Here is a 16,657-nt window from a genome sequence, read left to right as displayed (position 1 = left end):
GAGTTGATCGAAAATCCCGCCATATAGTATACTAAACACTCTGACGTTATAATAATGTTCGAGCGGCAGCGAATTACGCGCATACTATAGCCTCTGCGTCCCCTATGCGTCGTTCTTTTTTTCAAAGCTGTTTTTTTTTTGTTTTCATTTTGTATGTGCAACAAAACAACACTAGAGTGATTTTCTGGGGGTAAGAATGACTTGCATATTACCGGTTGCCTGAGCACGCAGAATAAAAAAAAGAAAACTACTTAGAATGAAAACATCCTCTGGAACAATTGAGTCAAGATATAACGCATTGAGATTAACTTTCTTAAGTATAGCACGCATCTCTGGGTATTTAAAGCTATCCGTTACAAGAAATTCTGGTTTATTGAAAGAAAAAAAAAAGGTTTGTCTTTAGAATAATGTACACTTTCACTAACTTGTTGACTCCTAAATATCGACAGTCATATCTCTACACGCGTTCGATTGCACGCTCACTTGTAGCCTGTTTGTGCACTGCTTTCGTTTTCCCAGGCCTTCATTTGGTGTTAAGCTCGGCTGCTTCCGTTTTTTTTTTTTTAATTGCCTTTGACATATCTCGATTTTTCTTCGTTTTTCATTGCTCGCTTTGTTCTCCGTCGTACGTTTGCCGTGCCGCACAAATATTTCAACCCTTTCCTCACCACTGTCGCTCTTTTCACGGTGCCGCGTGCCTCACACACACACCTCTTTCTCCCTTTCTGGTAGGCGACACATTTTTTTTTCTTTTGCAGCCTTTACTTCTTACTTCTTCTACCTTTCCAGACCCACTGTATTCTTTTATTCAGTAGCCTGTTTACCTGGTTGTCGTTCGCTTTTCATGTCCTTGCTATCATCTACCTCCAGCAGTGTAGTCTACATTTAATTCAATCGATCTGCAATGCCGATTTTTCTCGTGGCTTCAGGTTACGCAATCTAGTGGTCATGGTTTACGTGCGAAGCAACGGAATATACCATTTTGGACTGTTTTAATAATGGTTTGCTGATGAGCAGCTGTATTTATTCAGCGCTTGAACCCACGTGTTGACTTCTTCATACATCCTGGCTCCCCACTGCCCTCTTTTCAAAACGAGTTGAGACGGCCAAAATGGAAAATAGATGAGTGCTAACAGTACTGAGCCCCGTAAGCCGGCATATTTGTAAAATGTGGACGCTAGCAGTTCGAGACGAGGCACAAGCAAACAAGAACGTACAGTCCGCGCGGTATCCGCCCCGCCGCACAGCACGCATACGCGGGCGCCCGGGCGGCTGACACACCAGTTGCTGGTGGCGCCCTCTGCGCTGCGGCGCCTCCGTCATCGCAAAAGCGGCTCCCCGCTCCCATGCATTTCGCGGCATCTTCTAGAGCACTATCCGCTGTCGACCCCTTTCCACGTGGCGCCGCACCGGGACCCCTTTGCGGCAGGCCCCGAGCACACCTGGCTTCCTGAGGCCTCCAGGCCTGGGCAGCCGGCTCCAAAGTCAGCCTCTCTGAAGACGGCCAGCATGACCGCGCTGGTCACGATGATGGGCCACAAACCACTACAAACTAGGGGGGTACCCCCTGTTTAAGTGGCCCCTCCTTGAACCATGCACGGGGTGCGGGTTCCCGCCCCAGCGACGCTGTTCCTTTGGCTGCTGCAAAATCTTATCGGAGTGCATTCTGAAAGAAGCAAAGACGTTAGACAAGTAGTGCACTGCCTTGTTCTTAGGTTATAGCGTCGGTTGCGACCCGGGTTGCTACCTGTACGCCTTACTTGGGGGGAGATCGCTGCATCGCCTTGAGCTTCCACCGCTTCGCAGTTATCGTCCTTGCGAAGGTGGGTAAGCTTTCAAGTCTGCGACGTGCAACGGACCGGCGGTTTCACCGCTCGTCAACAACCGCAGCTGGTAGGTGAGTGGCGTAGTCCGTGCCGTAACTTCGAACGGTCCAACCCACTTGTGCTCTAGCGACGCTGCGTTACTAATCGGGTGCGTTCTTTTCAGTACCAAGTCGCCCGTGTTGAAAACGACGTGACGACGACCTTTGTTTTACTGATCCGCCTGCTCCATGCGCGCGACATCGAGGTTTTCACGAGCCGCGCGCTGCGCTGCCTCAAGGCGCTTGCGGAGCGGAGGGGGCGCGGGCCCCGTTGCGTCCAGTAGGCCGTTCTCTAGCGGAAAAGCGATCTCTTTCCCAAAATTCAAGTAAGCAGGTGTCATACCCACCGACCTGTTCACGGTTGTTCTAGTCGCGAACGCCAGTTCGGACAGCCGTGCTTCTTCATCCCTGTGATGCTCGGTCGTCGCGACCAGCATGCTCTTAACATTCCGATTCACTCTCTCGCTTATGTTGCTCTGAGCGTGGTAGGGACTCATTTTCCTGTGGCGGATTTGACGCGCCCGACAGGAATCCACAAAAGACTTTGCTTGTGAAATACGAAGCAGTCTGTAATCAGGTCGGAAGGGAAACCGAAACGATTGAATGTCTCCAACAGTTTTTCCCAAATCCGTTCTGACACAAGCTTCATAAGGGGGAAAACCTCAACCCACTTGGAATAGTGGTCCGTTATTACCAGGATATATTGGTTTCCGCGCGCGGAGTGAGGGAGGCGTCTCATGATATCGCACGCAACCACTTGCCACGGGTAGTTGCTAACTTTTGGCTTCATCATGCCAGCGGGCTTCCCCAGCCGAGGCTTGGCTACCTGGCAAACAGGACATGTACGGGCGTAACCGAGCACATCCTTTCTCATACCTAGCCAGGTCGCGACACGGCATAACTGGTCGTAAGTCTTACTGCCGCTGCCATGGCCTGCCAGCGCTGAGTCATGAAAGTACCGGAGGAATCGTTTCCGCAACTTTCTCGGGACCACAACTCGGAAGGGGGATGCAATCGCCTCTTCCTCGTCAAGTTGGGGGATGTAGCGGAACAGTAAACCATCATCACCCAGCAGATACGGGCTGTACTTGCCGTCAGCGTTCCCGGTGCAAGCTGCACTACTCGCAAGCTCTCTCAGCACCCGCTGGCAGAGACCGTCTGCTTTCTGGGCCGCACTTAGCTCTTCCCTACTGACCGCTACTCCCCAAGACAGATTCCTCTCTGCTTCGCTTCCTGGCAGGCGAGTAGTCGCCGCCACCAGCTGCTGCGCCTTCTCTCTCTTAAGGCACGCTCACACTAGCGGGAAAACGCGCAACGCTGGACGTTCTCCGCACGCCGCTTCCCGCAGAAATTTTTCCCGTCCCGCAGAACGAAGTAGCCAATCGGAGCGGAGCGCAGACCGTGACGTCAGTCCAAGTTCAATGACTCCCGGCGGCGGCTGCGCGGGCGACGGGAGCATCGCTGGTGTCGCTTGAGTTGGTTGGTTGGTTGGGGGTCTTTGGGTTATTCACGGGGGGGGGGGGGGGGGATACCGGACACGGGTTATGCCGGCCTTAATTTGCGGCGGCACTCTTGGTGTCCGGGGGGAAGGGGAGATGGGATGTTGGGAGGGGAGGGGGGGGGCCATTATCGTGGAGTCGCTCTCGTCGTCGTCCTTGTCATCGGCTCCGTCGCCAGCGCTGTGGCCAGCAGGTCAGCAGGCCCGGTGGTGGACTACAGTCGTGCAGCCAGGCCGGACTCCTCCAGGAAGGCCAGCAGGAGCCGGTGGGCTGCCAGGGGGCTCCTGGCCGGGAAGAGCAGGTGGTCCTCGGTGGCAGCAAGAAGTCCGAGGGCCCGGTAGCCGCCTCCATCTTGCGACGGTGGTGGGCGTGTGCCGGGCACACACAGAGGAGGTGCCCCAGCGTACCTGCATCACCGCAGGAGGGGCATGCTGGGGAGGGGGCCCGGCCACGGACATACAGCTCCGTGGGCGTCCAGGAACATCCGGTGCGGAGGCGTAGGAGGAATCGCTTGAGTAGCCCGCTCACTTGTGCACGAGAAAAGCGCGTACTTTCCCTTCTCTCTTGTCACGTGACTACTCTTTCTCGCTCGGCTCGCCTTCGCCTCCTCTACATTCCACGACAAACGCAGCGGGAAAACGGGCGTAGTGTGAGCGTCCTTCCGAGGAGCTGGGACGCTGCGGCGTCATGAACGTTGCGCCGCTGCGGGAAGTTTTCCGCTAGTGTGAGCCTGGCTTTACGCAGCAGAGCGGCACCTCTGTCCGCCTCCTTTCTCTCTTTAACTACGCAGGGCGCAATACTCGCGTCCGCCCTCTCCTCCTCTCCAATAGCGCCGACGCCGCTTCCAACAATGCTGGACTGCGCCTCTGCTGCGCTTCCGCCAACGTCGCACGATAAAGCGTCGGCCACCTTATTCATGCTGCCGCGGCGGTACACAATGGCGTACGCGTAACGTTGCAACGTCAGCGCCCATCTCGCGAGTCTGCCTGCGGGGGTTTTCAGCCTCTTTAACCACGAAAGTGCCTGGTTAACTTGTCTGCACGGTGAAAACCGGTCCGTCTAGGTACATGTCGAGCTTTGACAATGCGAATATTATCGCCAGGCAACCTCGATCGACTGGAAAGGGTACGCAACCGTAGGCGTCAGTGAGTTGAGCTTTCAATCAACACACAGCCTGACCGAACCATCTTTCTTTGGCGCTAGAACCACTAGGGACTTTGTGAGGATCTCACCGCGCCGGTCTTAATCATCTCGTCAAGGGCGCTGTCGAGATGCGCGCTTAACGGCCGCGGGTTACACCTGAAAGGGCGCGCGTCACCCGTTTCGATCTCGTGCTGAAGCACGTCGGTTCTGGCCGGTTTCTCTATGAAGCAATCCGAAAACGGGAGTAAAGTTTTCACAAGCCTTTGGCGCTGACTACCGTGTCCTGAAGGAGACGCGATAATTGCTTTAATGGGCTACCTTTCAGTGTCGCGGGGGAGCCGTCTGCCATACAAGCGTAGACGCTCGCCCGCTGAGCGGTGCATTTCTGCCTAAGTGCTCTAACAAAGAGAATGAGGGGGGTGAAGGGGCTGTAGCGATAGCCGTTCTCCCCCATGTCGAGCACAATGCATTCGCTTGAAAGAAAATCTCTTCCCATAATTACTGGTATGGCTAAGCCGGGCAGATAGACGAAGCGATGCCGCCGCTCTCTGCCGTCAGAGCGCACCACGAGACGCACTGCTCCCTCCGCTTTTGCCGTCCCGGCTGCTAAGCTCAAAGGGGTTTCGGCTGGTCTGACGCGGATGTTAAATTTATTGCAGGCCTCGAACACGTCTTCACCGACCAGTGACAGCGTTGAGCTCGTGTCGAGTGCAGAGTAGCTTTGACCAGCTAACCGCACTAGCATAAAAGGGCTTAAACGCGACAACACTCCTTGCGCTCTACAGGCGAGGGGGACAAAAGCCTCTGCGCTGCCGGTGCGGTCGCCCGGTGACGCGGCGTGGGAGTAAATTTCCATTTTCCGAAAACTTTGAAAGAGCGCAAACACACACGACCACTAAGGACAAGAGACGAGACACAAGACCCATTTTCCGCCGTGGCTACCACAAAATTCTCCCGCTGACGGCGACAGGCTGGTGTTATCAATTATCGCCGCCGGCGGTCCCCGTTTGCCTCCATACGCCTTGCTTGACACTCGCGTGCCAAGTGGCCCGGCTGGTTGCAATTCCAGCAAAGCCGATTGTCCACCTGTCGCGCGGTCGGTTCCCAACTGCGTTCCACGAAGCGGTTGAGAAAGTCTTTCCCCTCTCTCTGCGCCTATGCGGACGTCGATGACGACCCCAGCTCGACGCCGCTGCTGTGAACGCGTAGGGGTCAAGAGCGCGGGGAATAGCTGAGCCTTCCGCTGGCCTTTCCTGCCCTACCGTCATTAAATCTGCGCCTCTGGCGCGCGGCGCCGAGTCTCGGCCTCAGGCCCAAGCGCAGCAGCAGCTCTAGCGACTCGGCTGGTAGCGCAATTCAGCGAGTAAATCCGCCTGTACTACCTTCGCTTCCTGTGCTAGGGCCTCGAGGTTTGCAAAACCACGTCCCCGCAAATACGGCTTGAAGCGCGGATGGCATTGCCTCATCACGCGCGCTACCTGTTCTAGATCGGTTGCCGTGGGATCTGCCCTCTTGTAGCGCTCCTGCATTGCGCGTAGATACTTCTATGGGCGATAAGGTGAAGGATGATTTAATGGCTGGCCGAGGTAATGTTCAACAGCCTCGGAAAGGAACAGCAGTTTACATTAGGTAGTAAGTACTGGACGTAGTAGGCGAATATGTCTACTGAGGACAGGTAGTAACCGCAGATTCGGACCATGAAAATGAAATAAGAAGAATAAGATTGGGATGGATCGTATTTGGCAAGCACTCGCAGATTATGACTAGCAGCTTACCGGTATCGCTCAAGAGCAAAGTATTGTTACGGGAGTTGCGGAGGTAGATGGAGCCGCGTCGGTTGTCATCATGACGGTTCCGAGGTGACGGCCACTGCGGAGATACAGCGTCAGATTGTGTCGAACCCGCGACCTCCACCAAGATGTTAAGGGGATGTACTTAATGTAACGGCACTGCGATGGGTTGAACTCGATGCTTCGACTTCAGTAACCGTGCAGTATCCACTCTGTCTGCGTCGTCCCCTTTCTCAACGCTTCGTCGTGCCCGCGTTCCTCGGTCGTCATCTTTGTCAGTGAGCAGATCACTTTGGTCCCGCGTTTCCCGGTAACAGTATACAACAGTTTCATCTTACCTGTACTCACCTATGGGGCTGAAACGTGGAGGCTAACCAAAAGGGTTCTACTTAAGTTGAGGACAACGCAGAGGGCTATGGAACGAAAAATGGTAGGGGTAACATTAAGAGATAGGAAGCGTGCAGAGTGGGTCAGAGAAATAACTCAAGTTACCGACATTCTAGTGAAAATTAGGAAGAAATGGGCACGGGCAGGGCATGTAGTGCGAAGAGAGGATAACCGATGGTCGCTTAGGGTAACAAACTGGATTCGAAGGGAAGGAAAGCGTAGCAGTGGATGGCAGAAAGTTAGGTGGGCGGATGAGGTTAAGACGTTCGCAGGGGTCAAGTGGATGCAGCTAGCACAGAACCGGGTTAAGTGGAGAAATATGGGAGAGGCCTTCGCCCTGCAGTGGGTATAGTCAGGCTGATGATGACTCGAGAAGGCTCTCCTCTGGGTGCTTTGTGCGCAACGCTAGCTCCTCAAGCATCCGGTGCTCGTAATCGGATGGCAAGAACTCGGCACGGAAGCGATCAGTGATATCTGTCATCGACTGGAATACCGGCGGGCAGTGTCTCCATCGCGCCACGCTCTCAACAAGTGCCACGGGAATCACCTGCGCTAGCACCACGTCGTATGGGGGAACCCAGTGCCGTCTGATAATCCTCGAGTTCTTGTAAAAACTTGGGGACTGACTTCACTTTCGTGTAGCCGGAACAGGAGGGGACCTCTACATTTATCCGCGGACGCGAGACTGTCGCCGCAGCTGCGGCTTGGTTGGCGCTAACCACCGAACCGAGCTGACGGGTGAACAGAGACAACATTGCGGTCATGTGCTGCATAAGATTGGCAGCGTCGGGCACCTGTGCAGGTGTGCCGCATCCCTTGCCTCACTCCCGGATGCACCGGCATCCGAAGTGGCGGTCATATCTGCCACGTCTTTCCTCGGCGGCATGCCTCACTCAAACTGTGGCTAGCCGAAAAAAACTGCCCGCGCACAAATACCACTCCGCGCCAGCATGCTGGTCGCAAATACTAATCGCGGCGACAACACTTTGTAAAACTAACATATGCAAAAAAAAAAAAATTCAAACACTGACCGCCTGACACTAAAAACACACATAACCCAAAACAAAATTAAAACACTGTAACAACACCACTATACCGCACTCCGCGTCATCTCCTCACACGATAGCCCTAACTTCAAAATGGCGTCGCACCTATCACACAAAGAACCGGCCCGTCGTCAGCCTTGCCGTGCGCTCCCACGTCGGCAGAGAAATCGGCTACATGGGTGCAAATTCAGCCCCAGTTGGGTGCCATTTTGTGGGTGATTCCCGAGGGAGAAGCAAGACAAACACACACCAGGCCGTGGCAGAAACATCTTTTATCCAGCTCACTTCAGAAAGGGTCCGTCCATGGCGGTGCGGGAGGTCAGCGGGGTCGTCGTTGGGAGCAGCCAGGCCGCAGGGAATCCAAGAGGGAGAGGCGACGGCGTGCGCCTCTCTCTATAGCCCCCGCGCGGGACCGGTGATCCCGGAATGATTGGGGAGAGGGAAGGGGTAAAGCGGCGGCGCATTGGTAGCGCGGGAAAAGCACTCTCTTTAAATATGGCTGGCGTGGTCCCCACAAGATTAGAACGAAAAGATATAAGGACCGAGAAACCGATATAGCTGAAACGTTCGACTGGACTTCATGGTTTAGGCGCTCAAACGCTCTGCTTCATCAAAGTTTGCCTCCATCGATATTAAAAATATAATTCCTTCTGAGTTAATGTTAATGAGTTAATGCACAAACCGGGCTGACACTATGAGAGCTTGTTATATTTAAAGAATCTGTTCATGCTCAAAATAATTTTAGCAGGTCGCGCTCATTTGGACACCGGCGCACCAGGGGTTGAGGGGGAACGAGAAAGCACACGTACTGGCCCGAGGATTAGCTACATCCCGGGATCCCAGTGACGACTTATGCGCAGCCCCGTACCCCTTGCGCGATGAGGAGCCCCTGCAGTTCGACGATGACCTTAACACCTACCAAGATATCCTAAATCATTACAAATTAGTCAGATCAGTACTACCAAAAGCGTGTAAGCAACTCACCAAAAGCGAGGAGGTTATGTGGCGTAAGCTACAGACTGGAGTATTTCCGAACCGTCAGCCTTACAGCAAGTGGCACCCGGAAATTTTTAGCCCCAGGTGCAAACGTTGCGATGGCATAGCGACATGATCCATATGATATGGACGTGTCCTAGATTTGGAGAACCTGACCGAACAGATGAGTCCTGGGAGGCACTACTTCTCAAGCAGGACGAAAAAGGGCAACGAGAAGTCATCCGTCTTGCTCTGGCCGCTGCTCAGATCCAAGGGATCCAGGTCGACGGCTGAGGGGGAGGACATGGTTGGGACAGAGCTTCACCTCGGATCCTCACCAACCTTTTGACGGGTGCAATAAATGTTATTTCTCTCTCTGTCTCTCTTCTCTAAACCTGTGGCAAAAAAAAAAAAAAAACGGAAGCAACTATAGTCGATAGTTGTTAACGTCATTTTTATCGTCCCCCTTAAACAGAAAAATCCCGTCCGGGATACCGCCAGACGCAAAAGTCTGGTTCAATATGTATGCTAGATGTTACGTGGTGACAAGCGAGAAGACAGCACAACATGGCGGTAGGGATGATTTAATATCTGTCCTAGCGCCACTGCTGATCTTCGTAAAACTTTTCGGGGCCACGCTTGAAGTTGATGGTGACGACCACGATTATGCTTGGGGGATCCACCTCCCCTGGAGCTCTTCCGCCATCAAAGCATCCATTGGACTGATGGCTCGAGGTCGCGTCGGGCGGCTGTGTGGTCGTGTCTTTTGGTTCGTCGGTCTGTATGGTCTTCACTGACTGCATTTATCAGGTTTGTGGTCAGTTCGTGTGTTCGCCTTGTCTTCAGATCCGGGCTGGTCGGTTATGGGCAGGCAGTGCTGCGCGGCGATATTCCAGGGCTCGATTGTTCCGGCGTACAGATGCTCCAAGGCGAGGATGATATACGCCGCACCTCCAACCAAAATGTTACGTGGTGACAAGCGAGAAGACAGCACAACATGGCGACAGGATGATTTAATGGCTGGCCTATAGCGCCGATCTTCGTAACACTATGGATAACATATTTCACCGGCTTTGTTTGAAAGCCGTCGACATCGGTGGCATTGGTGCTTTTGAGATTTGCAAACGTGTGACAGATGTTGGACTAATAAATAGCGTCTCCTTACACTGGTACTGAAGCAAAGGGCTAGACAAGTAGATAGAATAGCTCAGTAATCTCTCATGGGACCAGCTGCAAAGAATGATTGATGACCTTGACAGACTGGCTGAAATAATATGCAGAAAACCAATATCCAAGGGCCTCGGAAAGCAACAGCAGTTTACAATAGGTAGTGAAGGAAGGGGCAGGCGAATACGTCTACTTGGGAGTAACAGCACATCCGGGCCACAAAAAGTAAATAGCTGGGCGAATAAGACTGGAAACCTGTGGGGCCCAACATCGAGGCTAACGAAAGCGGATATACTGAAGTTAAAGGCCCACAGAAACGATCACCAAGAAGGGTAAACAAAGCCATAACACTGATAGATATTGAACCACCCATCATTCTTCCGCAAAAATTTTCGATCTAGCTTCTGCAACACCATAGATATTGGCGATTAAAAATGACCCTTCCAATTTTTCCTCTCAACTCGTACGCCGAAGGGAGTCATAAAAAATAAAGGATACACCAAGTTCAAAGCTCCGCCCAGAAATACGTCAATTCGACGAACTTCCGGCTGCCGCGCGCTCGCTCGCTGGCGGCTGGCGTACTCGCGTCAACCCGTCCTCGCTCGCCAGTTCGCGCAGCCTCACGGGCAGGGTTAACCGTTAAAGTAACCGCGGTTACGCGAAACCGTGACTAGCCTATGTTACACGGCGGACCAAACCATGGTTGCACCACTAACCGCGGTTATCACAAACCGAGCTTGGCGACCTCGGTTTGCATCGTTCCCCAAGGTTATGTCGGCGTCTGTTGACGGAGGCTACTCGTCGGCACCCGAGTGCGCGAAACGTACGCGCGGGTCTGCTTCTGTATAGATGTATAGAATATGCGGTGCCTACTGTGCTGCCCGACGTCTTCGATTACGGTCGACAGCGCAGCGACTGCGTACTGAAGCCTTGTCTTGCCTGCAGTATCGTTTGAACGGCTTGTTGCTGAGCAGAACGTCAAACAAATGCGCGGCCTTAGCTGTAATGAAAGTACATGAGTTTGCAACGCTTGCAGCACGGGATGCCGCGAGCAGGCTGAGGTACGTTACACAATTACCGCGAGGGTTGGGGCGCGCGAGCGCGGCGAACGACGGCTCCGTGCGTGACCGTCCCTAGTCGTCGCTAGGCCTAAATTGTTTCGCTTCGAAGCCGCGGCGGTGGGCGCTTTGGATCTGATCAACGCTATCGTAAATCGTCTACTTATGAAACTGCCTTATTGTGAATCCTATCCTGCCATAGTAAAAGAATCATAGGATTCACTCTGGCGACGCATTAATCGCAGAGCTAGTACGAGCAGATCGGATGAGCCGAAATGCACCAGAAATGCTTCGGTTGTTGTACTTGATGGGCAATGGCCGCTTAACCGAGAAAGACGGCGAGCTGTGTAACAACAGCCCGCATACGCCTGAGGCGCCTGAGGATTTCGCGCAGCGCACGAGCAGACGACTTTCGCAGCTACCGGAAGTGTGTCCGTGATGTCATGGCTGCAGTGGCCGCAGCGAATGGCAGCGTCTAGCAAGCCATGCCAGTAAACTCGCCTGTGACGTCACGGGTTAAGGAAATAGTTCCATGCGACACCGCCAAGCGCAACCTCTTTGCCCGCGAATTGAAAAAACGCTGTTTTTTCCAAGGAGTTATACTTTGGGTTAATGCTCAAAAGGATTCGTTTTACACACTGAACATGTTTATCAGTGGCTTCTTGGTGACAGTTTTTTTGGACCTTTAAGGACAACGCAGAGAAATATGGAACGGATAATTGTAGGTGTAGCGTCAAGTTATGGGAAGCATACAAAGTGGGTCAGAGAAATGAGGTAATTATATTCTATATAAAACCAACGTGGAATGGGGCGAAGACAGGATAACTGATGGTTGCTAAGCTTGGGTAACAAATTGGATTCCAAGGAACTGAAAGTGTAGCAGGGGCGGTAGAAGGTTCGGCAGACGGATGATGTTAAGAAGTTCACAGTTGGATGCAGCTAGTACACGTCCGGTTAATACGAGGAATATGAGACGTTCGCCCTGCAATGGGTAAGATTACATACAGCACGGTTTCCGCAGCGGGTTATCAACGGTCACACAACTACTCGAGGCAGTACATGATTTTGCGGCAGCTATAGATAGGCAGAGCCAACTAGATGTTATCTTTTTAGATTTTGAGAAAGCGTTTGACTGCGTTTCCCACCAAAAGCTGTAATTAAAACTGGAACCAATACTTAGAAATGACATATTGCTTTCCTGGATAGCGGCGTATCTTTCGTCGCGGCACCAGTGCGTGTCGATTGAAGGAGCGTGTTCCAGGGGCCGTATTACAGACGGCTCACACTCACAATCACACTCACACTCACAATCTTCCTATTGGCCAGCGGCAAAACGGTGGGAGTGGCCGTCCTTTACATCATCGACGTCTGCTGTTTACGTCATGAACACACTTGAAGTGGTGACGTCGACTACGGGCCAATTGTGAGCGGGGGATGTGAGCGACGCGAGCCGCTCACAACTCGTTTGTGAGCGCGCTCACAAAGGAAAAATGGCGGCGGTCTATGCGGCGGCCGGCGTTCTCGTGAGGCGGTAGCGGCGGCGCCCCGACGCGATCATCGGCAAAGGACGGTGTACGAAGACTGTTTGACGTGCCGGGCGAGATGTTTCGACGCATGTTGCTACTCGAGAAGGATATAGGACAGTGACTGTGCGACGCGACGAACTGAGATAGGTGTGTGCGGCCGAGTGCGCTGTCTGTGTGGCGGCAGATAATGTGTGCACTGCGCTTTTTCCGAGCTCCTAGTGGCTTCCAAACCGCTACTGGCAACGAGGCGAACATCGGCCTCGCGCAGCCGACACTTCGAAAGCGTTTGCGGCATGCAGCAAGGCGGCGGCGAAGAAAGGCTTCCTTCGTCACGGCAGCATACCGGGCGTCGTCGGGTTTGTCGACGGCCCATCGGGCGTCTACTAGTAGCCTTGTGATGTCCCTGTTTTCAGATATGAGATGCCGACATGATTTGGGCCATGAACCTCCCTACGTGGTATCTTGGCATGATGCTTTCTTCTGGCGGCCTTCTCGGCTGCACACAGGCATGACACAGGCCGAGGAAGGCCTTCTGCGAGGCGTCGAATTCACGACAGTGAGCCGTGCTGCTCTTTGCAAGATAAGTTACGGTAGGCTCCACATGCCTCACATGTATTGCCGTTCTTGGGCTTTTATAAAAGCTGAAACGTAAGACACGTCGTACATTTTTGAAATGCCTACGTAAGAAACGAATATGGGAATGCGTGTGTTTGACGCCTGTATTGAGTAGGAATGGGGCACCATTTATACCGATATGAAGTGCAAGGCTGTCCTTACAGCAATGTTGCTGAAACTTTCAATCATTCATTGTCTGCACTCCCGTGAATGTCATCGTCAGCAAGACCTGGCAATGAGCTACTTGATGCGACTCTTCCATTGTGTCAGCAAGGCTGTTAAAGTTTATGAGGCTGTTGAGGTCGACAACGACGAAGAATGTGCTTAACAGCGTGCCATTTTCGGTTATGCTGGTGAAAGGGGCACCTGTTGGAGACATGGCTGCCAGTGTCATGGCATCCCGGTCCGGACTCTCCATAACGGCTATAGAACAAGGCATACACCTCCACAAGGTTAATGGTGGATAACTGCGCAGGCGTGCTGAAGAGCCGCTTCCAGTGCTTGCAAAAATACTAGACGCTCCTCTACCAGCCAGAGCGTGTAACATGTGCCGTGTTGCATAACTTCTTTGGATGTCTTCCTGCCTGCAGACGAGGAGGGTGCTGCTGGCTTGGACAAGAAAGGGTCACATCTGTGTACCGGCTACTTGGAAGTGGGATCACTATTGCCATGCATACCTCTAGGGAAAAGCCATACAGAATCATGTTAGCCTGTTCCACAGAACCTGCCACCAGAGCTGGCTGGCACAGCTGCCCATGGTGCGGCAACAGCTGCGGCAACAGCTGCGGCGTCAATGCCAGCACAACAATCGGCTATGATATACCACACGTAGCTGACCAACTCATCGCAGGCAGCCAAGTGCAGCGCCTTCTTGTTTCATGTCTGTTCCAGAAACCTTTGTGATAATGATGAATCTTCTCGAACCTCATCTGTCAAGTCAAATTTGTCTTCGTACCCCCCCCCCCCCGCCCATTCACTGTTGCTTGCAACCGTGCATGTTGGTGTTTGTGTGTGTGCCTGTGTTTGAGTACATAATTAAAGTGTTTCACAACGAGGCAGCAATTGTGATGCCTATCGGAATGGGAAAGTCTCACAGAAGTTTTTTAGAAGCACGTGTATCAACCGTGCCCCTTTATTTTCCTGCAGCGTTTCACACGCTTGAATATGCAGCAGCGAAACCAACTGCCTGCAATAGCACAGGCAGTTATTTGCACGTGCTGCACGATTGTGCTACACAGAGAAGACATACACGAATAATTTTTTAGAGCCTGTAAGCTGGCACTGTACTCATCGCAGGTCTGACACACTTCAGAAACAAGAAATGAAAGTACTGTGCATAAAACTGCGACTCAGAGGCATGACACAAAATAATAGTTGCTTAATGATTACAGGCTTGCATAGTAGTTGTCATAGGTTTGGCACATTTCAGAAGCAGGAAACAAAGTATGGCTCTTAACAGTGCAGAAACATGACACAAGTAGTGCTATGTACAATGTTTGCATAAGGTAGTCTCCATTAGTGAACCTTCCAGGACTACAGGCCTGCATATACTGTTAGGACGCATAGAAAGCATTTGCTTAATGCTAAACAGTGTAAAGCTGACAAATTGAATGCATAATATTGCGAGTTTTAGTGCTCACAGTGATTGTAGCGTACGCAGAAAAACATCACATATGCATCAAGCAAATGGTGTGTGGGCAGAAGGTATCGCTAAAAAACAAAGCAACTCACTCATGAGAACAAAGAAAAAAAAATACAGAGCACACTACAATGAAAGCTACATCGAAAGCCCTGTCACGGTGGCACTGCAGTGAATGAAGGCTTCGGGTTCAGTCACGGCAGGGGTGGAAGCATTCCCATGATCATGTTCTTTCCTAAACTATCCAGCTACATACAAACAGATGATAATGCAAGGACAGAGCTTCATTTTGGCCTACACTACATGCTTCACAGTCGTCTTGCATTTCCTAAAGAGAAACAAATAGAACCACGGAGCCTGCATGTTGCACTTTAAGCACTTTTCTCATCGATACTAGTAGGCGCCGACCGAAAACAACCTTCGCAAGTTGTCTTTGTCCATTTCCGTGTCAAGCGCTCCATGAAATTTTATCGCTGCAGGCCCTGGACTTCGACTGCATTCTATTAGATTTTCAGCATGCTCACGGCACTTGCACGGTACTTCGATTACCGACGACACTAAAAAAAGCAGCACCTTCTCGGGGAATCAGCTGTTTGCTTGCAGGCCGCCATGTGCACGCCATGACGCCGCCGGCGCACCCTCGCGGCAACAAAAGTTACCTAATAGCAAGTATAACTACACAACTAAGAACGCTTCAACTTGAGCTCAATGTTAATCAATACTAAAAATAGTATCTTGCCAAAATAAACCTTTGTTTGTTTTATTTATTGCGTATTAGTTGCGTCGTGTTAGAAAAAGTTAGGAGACGGTCCCTGCTCAGTTTTGTGCCACACTGTGGCATCAACGTTTGCCGAGGATTCGGGACTACTAGGGCGGAGCCACGCTAAAAGTCACTGGTAATTGGACGATTTCGCATACTCGTCACGATTGACGTCTCAAGGCTGCGTCACAGCTTCGAATTTTGACGTCACGCTCACAAACTTGTGAGCGGAGTCCGTAATTCGGCCCCAGGTCTATTCTGGGGCTTCTTTTCTTTTTAGTATTTATTAACGATATCATAAGCATTGTGTCCGTGAAAATAAAACTTTTCGCAGATGACTGCATTATTTACAATGAAATTAAACATCGAAATGACCAGTCTGAGTTAAATCCTGCCTAAGGCCTTCTCTGTGAAGGCTGGCGGTATGTCTGAAATAAATAAATCAATATAGACGCACGTGTGAGCGGCTGCAGCCGAGCGAGTTTCTGTTGGCACTAATATTTCCTTGACGGATGATGGCAGGCACCCCCGTGGACGCATTGGACGCGAGCGGCAGCAGCGCGCTGTTCGTGGCGATCACCGAGGGCGTGCCGGCCGCCGTGCCGCATCTGCTGGCTGTGGGTGCGGACCCGAATCTCCGGTGCGCCGACGGCGCCACGCCCGTGCACGCGGCCTGCCGCCGCGGCAGCCGGGCGTTGCTGCAGCAGCTGCTCGAGTACGGCGGGGACCTGCGGCTGCGCGACGCCCAGGGCCGGACGCCGCAGGACTGGGCCATGGGGCACGCCGACCCGCAGTGCCGACGGAAGCTGCTGGCATTCATCAACACCAAGTAAGGCTAACTACTCAGCTGCCATTCCATGAGGGTGCATGAGAGGGCTGATGAGACGCTACACACGCACTTCGTCCGCTTATGTGCCGTCTTCGTCTTTTCTCATGCACGCCAACATGGGTACGTACTAACTAGCCCAACTTCTCACCTGCCTAGTTCGAGGAAAAGAGGCAGATCTGGAGTAGATGCTTGGTGTAAACAGCCAGAGAGAGGAGAGAGAGATAATTTTTATTGGAACCAGGCGTGAAATATTCGCCCAAGGTAGGCAGCCTCCAAGGAAGCCGTGGTCCCGAGTCACCTCCAGACTGGGTCTTCCACGCTCTTCTCGTTGCGCCGAAGCTCTGCTGGGAACGCAAATC

General features: G+C 52.4%; 1 protein-coding gene across 2 annotated transcripts in view; it reads left to right on the top strand.

Moving 5' to 3' along the window:
• The window catches only part of LOC146177856 (uncharacterized), a 142,573-nt gene that overhangs the window by 45,997 nt on the left and 79,919 nt on the right, over positions 1-16,657 (top strand). For both annotated transcript variants that reach the window (XM_084580618.1, XM_084580617.1), the window contains exon 2: positions 15,992-16,298. In XM_084580618.1, coding sequence (XP_084436744.1) covers positions 15,992-16,298 — 307 coding nt within the window. The remainder of the gene's footprint in view (positions 1-15,991; positions 16,299-16,657) is intronic.

This window comes from Amblyomma maculatum, chromosome 10 (assembly GCF_055883805.1).
Source record: "Amblyomma maculatum isolate TAMU_Amacu chromosome 10, ASM5588380v1, whole genome shotgun sequence".
Lineage (NCBI taxonomy): Eukaryota > Metazoa > Arthropoda > Arachnida > Ixodida > Ixodidae > Amblyomma > Amblyomma maculatum.
This window is presented reverse-complemented; position numbering and strand designations above follow the sequence as displayed.